Below are 12,927 nucleotides of genomic sequence, written 5' to 3'. Positions count from 1 at the left end.
ACGAATCCCATGTACAATGACACGACCACGGCCCATGTTCAGTCAAACTTGGCATTTAGCCATGATTGAACAAGCCAGTGACCTGGCGACGGAAGGGAGGTGGCGCATCAATTCGCCCCGGGGCATGGGTGAGCGCTGACCGTGTGGCAGGGTCTGAGAGGTGTCGAGACAAGGAGGTCATGCCGTGACGAGAGCAAATAGCCAGCGAGGAAAATGGGGTAGACCCCACAAAATCTGGGATGAGGAGTCAAATCATCACGAGGGCCAGTGCGAGGATCCCGGCTGAGATGGAGGTTGCTGGTTTGATAGCAACAGGAGTCTGGAATTGCAGGGCTCGGGTGGAACGATAAGGAAAGGCTAAAGCCAAAAGCAGACACACTTTGCGGGGAAGCTGGGTCAACCGTGAGGAAATCTCCCGGTAAAAGATAATTGGTGTAGATTTCTGGATTTAGCCTGGCTTGAACTTCACTCGGCAAAGATTGGCATGGGAGAAAGACCATCAGTAAAACCGTGGATGAGACCCCAACCTGAGTTGAAAGCAAATCCAAGACACAAGGCCTATCCCTGTCAGGAAATGCCTCCGAAGAATCGTGTCCAAGAGACGTATGGCAAGGGCTGGACCATGCTGGAGCTCTTCAAATGAAGGCGAGGACAAGCCCAAGAATCGCAGGTTTCCACCTCCACCACTAGGAGGGCCATCTCAGAAACACCGGTACTGTGAGTGCATCCGGAGCAAGACTGGCCTGAGTCAAAAACTGTCACTCAGCAAGTATTTCGATAGCCGTAGTCGCCAACTTAGTAGGTGTCTAGTAGCATTCCAAATGTCTTGGAAACAAAAAAAAGGAACGACCTGGATGGAGCAGTGTTGATAGGCCATTCCTAGGCATCAGTCCAGTCAACCCGGGCGATGTGTTGGTGTTGAACACACTCGTGTTCTGATCTCTGCTAGTATAGTTCTGAGTACCTAGAGATGCGAAGATGGCTTATGTTAGTGTATTAATCCGCCACTGTTTGAGTATTTGGGCTTACCTGGACGATCGTACTCGACTAGATCTCCTCCGCGCCCCCATGGAGAGGAATTGTGGCAGCCGACGCATCACGTTCTGTTGGGCATGAATCAAATTCTCCTGCTGGAATGTGGAGCACATCGACAAGGTTGTAGCAGAGGAAGTTGGGGGAGAAAGCGACGACGGAGGCGGAAGATTTACTATTCTAGTCGAGGTTGTTATGGCTACGAGAGAGATTCTTCTCTATTCTAACAGCACAATTCCAATCCCAGCTCACAAACACGCTCAAAGAAATATCAACCGTTCACCAGCTCCTTCAACCACTCTGGAATGGCCGGTTGATTATCCCATTTATCAGTCCAGATGTCTTTCCAGTTTTCGCCATTTCCATGTGCAGGCAAGGCAAATACTGCACTCACGAACCAGGTGTGCGTGCCTGCCTTCAGGTCGGCGCCCAGAGACGGCAGTAGAGTGCGGCCGTGAAGAAGATTGGAGTTTGGATCTGCGAGAACGATTCTTCCTGCACGGTCTGTCGCTGATTGCAACTCCACAATACCTACAGCACCCGCTGTGGAAACGGCAAGTGCATTTTGGGCCTCTGCTGAAGTTCCCTCGGACAACGACGGATTTGAAGAGTCGGCAAAAGGCTTCAGAATGCGGCCATTGTTACTCTGACACCCGTAGATCGCGAACGCTCCTTCTGATGTCTGGAGGTCCCGACCCGTACGTACACGATGAGCACGGATATGCCAGTTCTCGCCTCCTTCCACAGGTGGTATCAGGAATGTCTCAACTTCGACGCCGGACCATGGCTTCCAGTCTGAGATCAGGACCGGCACATTCTCTCGGTGCTCGATACGTGCGTTCTCCACAACTCTCCGTGTTTGCCAGACATCACCGCCATCATCAGAAAGTGCAAGCATACTATCGGGGGCATGCTGCTCCAGCTGGTAGCCGCCAGTTGGTACAGAGTATCCAAAAGAGGCACTGTATGCAAACTTGCCGTACTTAGCCTGGATCGCTCTAACCGGATAATGGCAGGCCTGTCCTGATGAAAGAAGGAAAGTGTGTCCACCTCGGTGAACAATAATATGTTTCGGGTATTTGAGAGCCGCTACCGTTGAAAGCGAAGTCGGATATTCTTCCTCTTCAGCAGCCCAAAAGGGATGCGAATCGGGTAGGGCAAGAGGGACAAAGGACAGGCAACACCAGTACGGCGAGCCTGGGGAGTTGTAGTTCTCAGTCAGGAACATATTCGCGTAAGAGTACCCAAGGTTCAGCGTCCCATCGCTATTGAACATATCCTCTTGTGTGGCCCACCAACGGAAATGCCGAAGCAAAAGTCCCTTCACAACACCCCAAGTGAGGGGCGCCGGGGGGGTGACATCCGCAAAGGCTAGAGCACCCCAGAATCCAACCATCGCAAAGCGGTATGTCATGGATCGTCCAAAGGGTATTGATCGCCCATCGGGATCGAAGTAGTACACAAAATCCAGTGCAAACTCTTTAGCGCGTTCTCGGTATCGTTCTGCTCGGGGTTGGTCAAAGTCTCCAGCCAGCTTGGAATAGAGCAACTGCAGGAACTGGATCGCGAACGAGCCCGAATAATAGTCCATTTGGTGATGGCTCTTGGGCCCATCGTTGCTCCAACCTCCACCCACGTGGAAAGTATCCAAGTGATCCATATCAGCCTCGATGCGTTGAAGAGAATATGGTGCCCCATTCCGCCGCAGGCCCAAATTCGCAAAGACTCGGAACCATAGCCTAAACAAGCAGCTTGTGTGAGCGCTGCTAACCCTTGATCCATATCAGAAGAAAATGGACATACCAATTCGTATTTGGCATTTCACGCTCATTGATGCTTGCAAGCCACTTTGCAACAGTCTCCTTCTGCTTGGTGGTCAATGGATCCCAGAAAACGTGCGGCGCAACCGCCAGGGTAAAACCAATCGGGCACATCTCTACCATCCTCTGGTCCATATCTTCGATATCTCCCCAGTATTCTGGGCTTTCTGGATCCGTTCCTTGTATGAAACCATCCCGCCAACGAGACGCGGCCGCATAGTCGCAATTACCACCAAGCAGGGCAGCTAGACCCCATAATGGGCGCGCAAAGCCCTCAATCTGTGCACCTCCTTCATCAAACCGAGTAGTCGATGACCCGATCTTTACGCGGCTACCTCCAGGAGTGAAGCGGGGTACAAGAGGGTCAAGGAGCGCCTTGCACGCATTCTGAAGGTCGCCGCGGGTACGGAAAGGCGACTGACTGAAAAGTTGCGTTGGGGTTTTCCCGTTGGCATGAACAGACATTATGAAAGCCAGCGACAGAGGAACAGTAAGAAATGACGTGGCATGCAGACCTGGGCTGGCTCTCAGTCACCATCATATATGTATAGCTCCATAAATCGGGGTTCGGGCCAAACACCGACGGGAAACAAAAGGTTTGTCAGCGATATACCCGAGGGATAAATAAGGTAATGCGCAATTGAGCATTATGTGATGCTGAAGCGGCTAATATGCCGTTTATTCATCAATAATATTGGACATGGGCCCAGGCCCAGAAATGCAACTTCACGATGCATGTTTTAATAGGTGGAAAAACTCGTTCCGCCCATCCTTGAATTGCATCAAAACTGGAATCATAAATCCAGACAACACGGGAGTTAGAGGCCATTTTCCCGCAGATGTTTCCGGCTTATATTGTTGGACTTGGCATCTCGCTAGAAGAGCAGAGAAGATACTAAGCCCAGCGAAGTCTTTGAAGCAGCCCTCAGTGTGATATGAAAACCAACCAGAGCGCCAGATTGTGAGATATTCCAGTTCACTTGGGTATTTTCCTGGTGCTGAACTAATTATGTCTCTCAATAAGAGCCTTGACATGATAAAGACCAAATATCCGCCAGCTATGGTTTATTAGTTCGTAGCTGGAGTATTTACGTGGAAGGAAACTTACACCCCAGCCCTCGTAGGTTCTCCTCCACGGACCATGGCATACCCAAGCACTTTACTTCCCCTGGGTTTATAGCTCTAGCTTTTGGCTTTAGAGGTAGACCTGTGGAACAGTGCTGTTCCGTGACACACATGGATCCCATTCCACGTTTCCGACTTTTTGTCTGTATCGCCATTTGAGAGAGTCGTTAAATCACGGAGCGCTCTAGTTAAACCCACCGAAGCTCGGCTTCGTATCATAATTTACATTCGCCTCTATTTTACAATCGTTGTCTATGAACAGCCGAATTGGCTGGCAATGAAACTCGCAAGTTCGCGTATCTTATCCGGTTCTTCGTCTTCGGATAACTGACTGAGTAGGGTCTCTGTCCAGTGTGATAAACGCAACTCATGCAGGTTTCGCCCCTTTAGGGCTTCGTGCAGACGGTTGGCCTGTTCCGCAGCAAGTAATGGGTCATCGGAGGTAGATATACAGCTTTCTATGATAGCTCCATGCTTGAAGCGCAAGAATATGCGTGTCTAATGACTGTCAGCACTTCCATCCTGCTTTATCAATATGCAATAAGTGAAATCTTACCGAAGATGGAAGAGAAGGCGGAAGTACTGATCGTTCACGGGGATCTTCCTCAATTGGGTAGGTAGAGAACGTAAACTGCGGAGTTTGTCTGTATTTCCACTCCAAAGACTGACAAGCATCATTAGCAAGATTCTTCTCCAGGGCCCTGCCCGAGAAACTCACCCTTAGCTCATCTAGGCCTTTCGTAATTGCGGTCACCGTATCAGCTTCGTAGTCACCCACCGCCCCAGCTACCCAGTTTTCTCCAGCGTACAATTCAGGCTCCACGGCGTGGGCCCGCTGAGCTCGGCGAACCACGTCTGGACCAGCCTGATAGAGCTGCGCAAACTCCTCCATCACACTAGCGATAACCGCTTGGATAGAGAATGGAGCGGGGGCATCACTCATTGAAGAAGATACATTAGCCACCGGAGATCGGACACTCTCAACACCTTTTGCTTTGATATACTCCCTCGCGGGAGACCGAAGAAAAGACCCAAGAATATCAATGTTTGGTGAATCCAGTAGACAAGTCCCGTGGTGCAGAGCGCGGAATCTCGTCAGTTTAAATGCTGACCCAGAGATTTTCCGCACCTGATCTGTTGACATGACAATATCGTGGCGATCATTAACACTCGTGTTAACCGCCCCAACGCGGTGCAATGCCCGCACCATCATCTCCGCATGTTTGTCCCGTGTGAAGGTGGTTCGAGGAGAGATCACACTGTAGTTCAAGTTTCCGGTATCATGGAAGACGGCACCACCACCTGAGCGCCGTCGGACAAAAACCGCATCTCCATTGACGTTGTCGATGCTCTCGCGATCGTTATGAAGCTTCTGGAGGTTGGCCTCAAGCCAAGGGTTCTGATTCCGGCCTATTACGACGCACGGCCTATTTATGTATAGGAAGAGAATATTTGATTCGGGCGGTGCATTTTCTAGCAGAAAATGTTCAATTGACAGGTTCACGTAAGGGTCGGTCGAAAGCGATTGATAGATCTGATGCACGGAGGTCGGGCGAGACGCGAGTTGAGCGAAGTGGTCGGAGGCGTAGGCAGAATTGAACCGGACAAAGAGGCTGCCAGAGTTCCTCTTACATCGGGAAGCTCTCAAGCATGACGCTCGAGGGAATAGGAGCATTGATAAAGGTTCCTGGTGGCTCAAACGAGGCGAGCGCGTTGTCAACTATTTTATTTTTCGATATATCCGAGAGTCCGCAACTGTAAGCTTCCAGTGACGTCGTATGGTACCAAACATTACCATACGCCGATCGATAGTACTGGACTCCGATCGCGGGCGCTAAACCTAAACAGGCTGCAATTGATTGACCGAAAATATCCCGCATTTTCGAGTCACTTGGGAAGAATTCATAAGTTGACCGTAGTTCTTCAATCCCTCCTTGGTCGCCTTGTGTTGATTCCTGAGGTCTCTGTTGAATCTCAGACATACAGCATCTAGCAGCACTACCAATTCAATCCAGCAATCTAAACCACACACTCAGCCAGTCCCCAATTCGCCGCCCACCATGTCAACGTGGGGTGACTACTTTCGAGTCACCACGTAAGTTTTCAGACCCCCTCCATGCGATTCCCCCAGCTAACGGGGTTATCTTACTAGTTATGGTGAATCCCACTGCCGCTCTGTCGGTTGTATTGTCGATGGATGCCCTCCGGGCATGGAACTCGCCGAGGATGATATTCAACCCCAAATGACCCGCCGACGTCCCGGCCAGAGCGCCTTGACTACCCCCCGCAACGAGAAAGACCGTGTCGAGATTCAATCAGGAACCGAGTTTGGCGTCACCCTAGGCACTCCAATTGGCATGGTTGTGCGCAATGAGGACCAGCGCCCAAAGGACTATGGCAACAAGACTATGGACATGTACCCTCGCCCCAGTCATGCGGATTTCACCTATCTCGAGAAGTATGGCGTCAAGGCTAGCAGTGGTGGTGGACGAAGCAGTGCCCGAGAGACAATTGGTGAGCAGGACCCTTGGCGAGTTGATTTTCAATTCTAACCTGAACCCCAACTCTAGGCCGTGTCGCCGCCGGAGCCATCGCCGAAAAATACCTGCGCCTTTCGCACGGCGTCGAAATCATCGCGTTCGTCTCCTCCGTTGGCAACGAGCACCTCTTCCCCGCCACGGCCGAACACCCTACCCCATCAACCAACCCAGAGTTCCTCAACCTTATCGAGAAGGTCGACCGCAAGACCGTTGACGCCTTTGTCCCCACTCGCTGTCCGAATGAAGATGCTGCCGCGCGTATGACCAAGGTCATCGAACACTTCCGTGACAACAGCGATAGCATCGGTGGCACAGTAACCTGCGTGATCCGCAACGTCCCCGTCGGCCTCGGCGAGCCCTGCTTCGACAAACTTGAGGCCCAGATCGCGCATGCCATGCTCAGCATCCCCGCCACGAAGGGTTTCGAAATCGGCTCTGGCTTCGGCGGCTGCGAAGTCCCCGGCTCAATCCACAATGACCCCTTCGTTGCATCCGAAGTACAGACCCAGTTGGGCTCCGAGAACATGACGCAACAGCGCCTCACAACGAAGACAAACAACTCCGGTGGTATCCAGGGTGGTATCTCCAACGGTGCCTCCATCTACTTCCGCGTTGCGTTCAAACCACCTGCCACAATCGGCCAGGCCCAGCAAACGGCCACCTACGATCTAGGCGATGGCGTCCTAGAAGCCAAGGGCCGCCACGACCCCTGCGTTGTGCCCCGTGCTGTACCCATCGTTGAAGCCATGTCCGCTCTTGTCGTCATGGACTCCTTGATGGCCCAGTATGCGCGTGAAAGCGCAAAGTCTCTCCTTCCACCGTTGCCCAAGACAATTCCTACCCGCCCTACAACGGGGACGGACTAGATTTCGCTAACCCCTACGGGGAAATTAATCAATTGTTATGCGTTTTATGACTTAAGTCTATTTCTATTTGAATTGGTAAAAGTGCTTCACCGTTTTCGGTTGGATATATCTTGATGTATCTCCTTTAGGTAGTCTCGCATAGCGACGTCAATAGAGTTTAATTGGGCAACTTTACTTTACAAAACATGAGAAGCCTAATAATATGTAGGATTCGCCTACACTACGCTGCACCGGAAAATGAACTAAAGGTGCCCATTTATTTCATCATTCATTCTCATTCATACAGTCATTCTGGATAACCTATACTACTGGCCAACATGGCAGCGACTCATAAAACATTTTCAAGAAGTGAAAGGTGAGGGGAACAAAAACGTAAAACCGAAAATACCACTCCAATCTGAGAATCTCAGGGATATCCGAATCAAAAGCAAAGTTGAAGAAAAACCAAGGTCCAAGACGCCTCCATCGTATGCTCTCCCATTTCTCGGCTCCCCCATAGGCACAGTTTCAGAAGCTGGACTATGATGAGCTGTTACTTCGACTGACCGAGTTCACTGACAAATCATCAAAATCACCGGCTGAGGCATTCACAACCCGTAACTTCTCCTTTGGTACAGTAAATGTTACTTGCACCCGTCGGCCCTCTGCGGCTCCTTCAACATCCCACTCCTCGTCGCCAAGGTCCACATGCCCATCCAGTCCAAAGTCATCACGGGTAGAGCGAGGGGACTGGAAGTCCATGTCTTGCGAGAGCCTGTTACCCACGCCCCAGTCTTTGGCACCTTGCTTCCGTCTGAACAACTCGGCCGACGCGCTCACAGACCTCCGAGGGAATCTGGCATCAACTGTGTGGACTCCAATGACAGGATCGCCTCCGTCAATCCCGGAAGCTCGAGAGATAGCACCGGAACCTTCGTTGGTGGGTGCTCGCCTCCGTGATACAGATAGCACTCGCCGAATACCCCCAATCCACTCGGACGCCTTTGGCTTGATCGGCGATGGTGGTTTGCTGTTAAACAAACCTCCTAGTGAGGATCGCTCATGACTATCTGAGTCTGAAAGCAGATATTCACCCTCCGCTTGACGTTGTGATAGCGTTGAGTGGGCGGTTGAATAGGAATCAGATGAATAGCGCTTCTCGGACGATGAGTTTGTTGATGTTGAGCTGCCCTGGCTACGAACAGCGTCTCGATTGTGATGAGATGAAATAGCATGTTGATCGAATAAAATGGCTTTATTGGTATGCGAAGCTGGTAAGCCATTTTTGACGGTTGCGGCAGGCTTCGCTGAATTTTCTGACCCCATGGAATCAGAAAGGCCGGATGAAGTCCGCTCATCTTTATCTGGCGATAAACTTCTACTCCTCCTCATACCAACTTCTGATGTGGGTTCAGCACCAGGGGGTCGTAGATCGTCAACCTGGGTGTTTCGAGCTGTGACAAATGCTTGCCCTGACAGTGAATTGGTCGTATCGCGCGCCTGGCTCCTTTCCGCCTGATCAGCTTCATCCTCTTCACGCTCGTCGATAGGATGGATAATGCCAGCAGTATCGCCTCGGCTATGCTCGTTATATGGGGGCCGGTAAACACCAGCGTTTAGGATCGGTCGATTGAGCTTCTTAGGTACGTGAATATCACCGAGCAGTCCAGTTCTCTCCGCAGCTGCATCGCCATTGTCGTTCCAATTAAGCCTCTTCCCAGTGCTTCGCGGGTTGTTGCCGCTCCAAGGATAGTCGCTGCTGAATGAGTTCCTGCTTGAGGGATTTCGAATACTACTGGCCATCTCCGAGTCCCCTCTTCCCCAAAAGTGAGCTCTCTGCGCCCCCAGGGCAAGCTTGCGGATCTCATTATCGCGGCTTCGGCGCACTCCGCGTCGTCGCCAGAAATAGAAAAAGAGCACTCCAAGTGCGGCAGCTACTGGGACACCCAGACCTATGCCAACTCCTAGTCCAGTCTTTCTAGATGAGGAGGAGCTTGAGCTTGAGGAAGATGATCCATCGGAGGTTTCGGGGGAGGGGCTGAAATGTGGATTTTCATATGAAGAAGTCCATGCTCCAGAGGCTGTGTCATACAGGTAGATCTGCGAGTTGACTTTGGGTCCAGAGCCGGTTCTTTTGGACAATTGTGAGATCTCGTATCCGCCCGCGATCATCATAATTCCTCCCGGGAGCATCGTAGCACCATGTCCGTAAACACCAAGGTCTTTAGGACCCCCGTCTGCAGATGGCACAGTCCACGACCATTCACCAGTTCCTACAAAACCTCCTCCAATTTCTAGAATGGCTAATTGAGGTTCTGCAGCCACACTCGTGTTTCCCACCCAGCCCCCAAATACGATCACCTTACTTCCATCTGGCGAAAGAACCGCGCTATGGCCGGATCGAGGTTCAACCATAGCAGTAGCGCGGACGGCGAGATCAGTTCTCGACGACTCTATCTCGGATTCCACGGTGACAAAGCTCCAGCTATTTTGCGGCGCAGAGAATATAGCCAATTCAGACATATTGATGAACGCCTGTTGAGTATGCCCCCCAATGAGGAGGAAATCCTGCTGTTGGCGGAGCTCATCATCAACGTACGCGGTTGTGGCGTGAAGAGGAGTAATCGTGAAGCCCGCCTCCGGGATAGGGGGTGCTCTATCTCCAGTAGTCGATATCCCGTAACAGTGGTCTTCATCACAAGGATCCAAGACCGTCAGCGTCTGGGAATAATTTGCAGCAGATGTCCAAGAATCGCTGCTGTCACTTTGGTCTGGACACATCCCGGCAAAGGCGAAGAGGGAGCTTTCAGTCGTGTTTGAAACAGAATATGCGAACCCAGCTGACAGAAAGTTTGGACCGGTGGCGATAGAACTTGCCTGTCCGTCAGACGCATGCGCGGAGAAGTTATCCCAGGTTCCATTACCCGTTGAACTCTCAGAATCGGGTTTGAAAGTCCACAGCAAAGGCGCACTCTCAGGTTCTCGACACTTGCCCGTATAGACCTTTATTATACCATTCTGATCAATGACTGGAACGTACGCGGATACTTCGTCATCGTTATTGAATGGGGTCTCTTCGAGCAGTACTTTATACGGCGAGTCTCCTGTGTCGACTTTTTCAGACACATCTATCGAGATGAACTCCGTCCGGCCTTCCGTCGTTCGTAGGAGATATGCGAAGGAGCCGTTCTGCTGTGAAGCGTAGAGAAGACTCGAGGGCGTATATGGGAGTTGTGCAAAGGCATGACTGACAAACAGTAGTACGCAAAGGAGCATCAGCACCAGGTTGGCACCGACTGCCCTGTGCATTCGGGATCTGCGATAAAAACGACCATCCATGGAGAGGTTCACGAGGTTCAAGCAACGTGAGCTAAGGTGCAGTCGTAGCTAACCCAACTGTGAGACATTAGAGGCTGTCGATCGCCCGATCGCAGGATCCAGAGAAAGCACACCCAAGGAGGGAAGATGCCAACATCAACGGCCTCTTCAAATTGACAGGTCGTCTGGGTTCTTTCTTTCTTTTTTCTCGCTTCGTACCAAGCAGCAAGAGTGGCAGTAGACAGTGCGGTCGGCGCAGTGTTGTAGTGAAGGCGGAACGAAGTCGAGGCTGGGCGAGTAAACAAAGAGTCGTACGCATGCATCTCAATCACAGCGGGTCACAGTTTGATCTAGATCACCTGAAACGCAGAGCTGGAGCCTAAAATGACCGAATCTCTCTGGCGCCCAGATAAAGATTCCCCATGATGTGCAGTGGATTTCCTCTAAGTGGATGAGGGGCAGGCCGGGGCCATGGTGGGAGGGAAAACACGGCGGTTGCACTGGCAACGACGAGGTCATCCATGGTTAGGAGGAAGAAACACCCAATAGACCAGCACTAACTAATACATGTGGAATGAACAAAACTTCCCAGGTTCTTTCTGCGACAGCAAAAAGCGAGATAGACAGAGGACAGAAGGAAAGGGTAAGTTTGCGATGTGTAGTAGTCAACTGTCGGGTGCACAGTGCACATTCCATCGACACTGAGAGTGGAGCGAAAGTGAAACATTCCTTGCTGCTTCTCCATCACCCACGCTTGACATCAACCACGTTTCTTCGAGTCTTGCAGCCTTCGGCTCTCGCCGACACTACTCATTCTAGTTTGCACTTTCCGGTCCCCAATCCCATTTTTACTGCGTATGCGATACTCTGGTTCTGGTTGCACCTGGGTGCGATTTTTCGCGTCACATTCCAGCGAACAGATCACATCCAATGTTCTTTGGAGCTTCAGGCTCTCGATGAGACATGCAATTGACTGCTTTGGGCCTTTCCAAATTCCTCGGTTGGTTTGACGCCTCACATCTATACAGCAAGGCAGTCTGCGCCGCATTGCTTGATCATCTGCAGGTGTTTGCTTGCACCCGCCCACCTCTCCGAGCCATGAATATGATACCAATGTTAGGCGATTAGCACAGATTGGAAGGGATCGGCCATCTCGCTATCAAAACACTTTTTAGAGTGATTATTGGGCACGTCCCCCTCTAATCCTGAAGCGCTCAGCGGGAATTGGTTCTGGCACAGCCCTTCCACTTGCGGTTGGTCTGAAATGTCGGGACAGTTCACGGACCCCTCCTTCCTCCTCCCAGCGTATGGGGATAGCGAGGCTTGAACACAGGAGTAAAGAGACAGTCAGTCAATCGCGTGGTTTGGTAATTTTCAAAATATTCCCTTCGCCGACTGTGGACCTCCAGCGAAACTGCCATCGAAGTTACGCCATGTCACTGACACTGCCATTTGCACTCCGGGAAGGAGCTAGTGCTAAGCAAGTAGCAGCACATCGAACCCCTGCTTGTTCAGAGATATAACTCCAATCATGACCTGTACTTGGTGTGAGTCTATACTAGGAGTGTGTTATATGGCTCGATGCTCGAAATCCAAAGGGTCGTAACTGGTAATCAGCCGGCAGCCCTTGCCCTGGGTTAGCCATAGCCCCGGCCAGCGCTCCGCTTCGAGCTTCGACCGCAGCAACCCATGAACATATCCAACTTGTTGGATATAAATCTTAATCCAAACCCAAACAAACTCCTAGATCATCACATTAGCCAGGGAGACCTCCAATTTGATATTTGGCTTGCCCCACGACTCCAACTCAGATACGATGATACGATGATACGAGCTTTTCTTGATCTGGGGAAATAAGGTGGAAGAGAAAAAGCAAATCACGGCGCCACCATCAGTGCTGGTAAAATCCACTTCGTTCGCAGGCTGGACCGAAGGAGTTCCTTGCCAAGTCCAATAACAATACGAGCTTGAAAGGCCAAAGCGTCCTCGGAAAGACCCGGCTATCCGCCAAGGCCAATCGAGCTAGAGTATACCCGCACTGGTCTTTCGTCTTCCCCCTTGGTCTCCTATAAGCCCCAGCCCTCCTCAGCTGTTCACAGGGGTGCGCTTGTCACGGCGCGAGAGGTGGTGAACACGAGTCAACCAACCACGAATCATGTCTGGCATTGGAAAGGCACCTGCAAATTCGAGGGCATGCGTAACGTCTTGGTGGGTGGCTCTGTTGATACAAGCGAACATATATTCCAG

General features: G+C 51.3%; 4 protein-coding genes across 4 annotated transcripts; 1 reads left to right on the top strand and 3 right to left on the bottom strand.

Moving 5' to 3' along the window:
* Positions 1-1,303: 1,303 nt before the first annotated feature.
* ASPVEDRAFT_132614 (glycoside hydrolase family 154 protein) lies at positions 1,304-3,317 on the bottom strand (the record flags this gene model as incomplete). The annotated part of the gene is made up of 2 exons (XM_040806939.1): positions 1,304-2,771; positions 2,836-3,317. 2 exons carry the CDS (start codon positions 3,315-3,317, stop codon positions 1,304-1,306), a joined length of 1,950 nt encoding a protein of 649 aa, XP_040668680.1.
* A 912-nt stretch (positions 3,318-4,229) lies between these two features.
* Positions 4,230-5,652, bottom strand: ASPVEDRAFT_133361 (putative lipoate--protein ligase; the record flags this gene model as incomplete). Its single annotated transcript, XM_040807026.1, has 3 exons — positions 4,230-4,475; positions 4,534-4,641; positions 4,696-5,652. The coding sequence occupies 3 exons, from the start codon at positions 5,650-5,652 to the stop codon at positions 4,230-4,232; spliced, it is 1,311 nt and encodes a 436-aa protein (XP_040668679.1).
* Positions 5,653-6,016: 364 nt separating this feature from the next.
* Positions 6,017-7,519, top strand: ASPVEDRAFT_42439 (bifunctional chorismate synthase/riboflavin reductase [NAD(P)H] ARO2). Its single transcript, XM_040812590.1, has 3 exons — positions 6,017-6,072; positions 6,130-6,491; positions 6,548-7,519. Exons 1-3 carry the CDS (start codon positions 6,038-6,040, stop codon positions 7,381-7,383), a joined length of 1,233 nt encoding a protein of 410 aa, XP_040668678.1. The 5' UTR covers positions 6,017-6,037; the 3' UTR covers positions 7,384-7,519.
* Positions 7,520-7,902: 383 nt separating this feature from the next.
* On the bottom strand, positions 7,903-10,701 carry ASPVEDRAFT_131381 (uncharacterized protein; the record flags this gene model as incomplete). The annotated part of the gene is made up of 1 exon (XM_040806810.1): positions 7,903-10,701. The coding sequence occupies one exon, from the start codon at positions 10,699-10,701 to the stop codon at positions 7,903-7,905; it is 2,799 nt and encodes a 932-aa protein (XP_040668677.1).
* Positions 10,702-12,927: the final 2,226 nt, after the last annotated feature.

The sequence above is a fragment of the Aspergillus versicolor genome (genome assembly GCF_001890125.1).
Source record: "Aspergillus versicolor CBS 583.65 unplaced genomic scaffold ASPVEscaffold_5, whole genome shotgun sequence".
Lineage (NCBI taxonomy): Eukaryota > Fungi > Ascomycota > Eurotiomycetes > Eurotiales > Aspergillaceae > Aspergillus > Aspergillus versicolor.
Note: the sequence above shows the minus strand (reverse complement) of the source record. Positions and strands in the feature narration are given on the sequence as shown.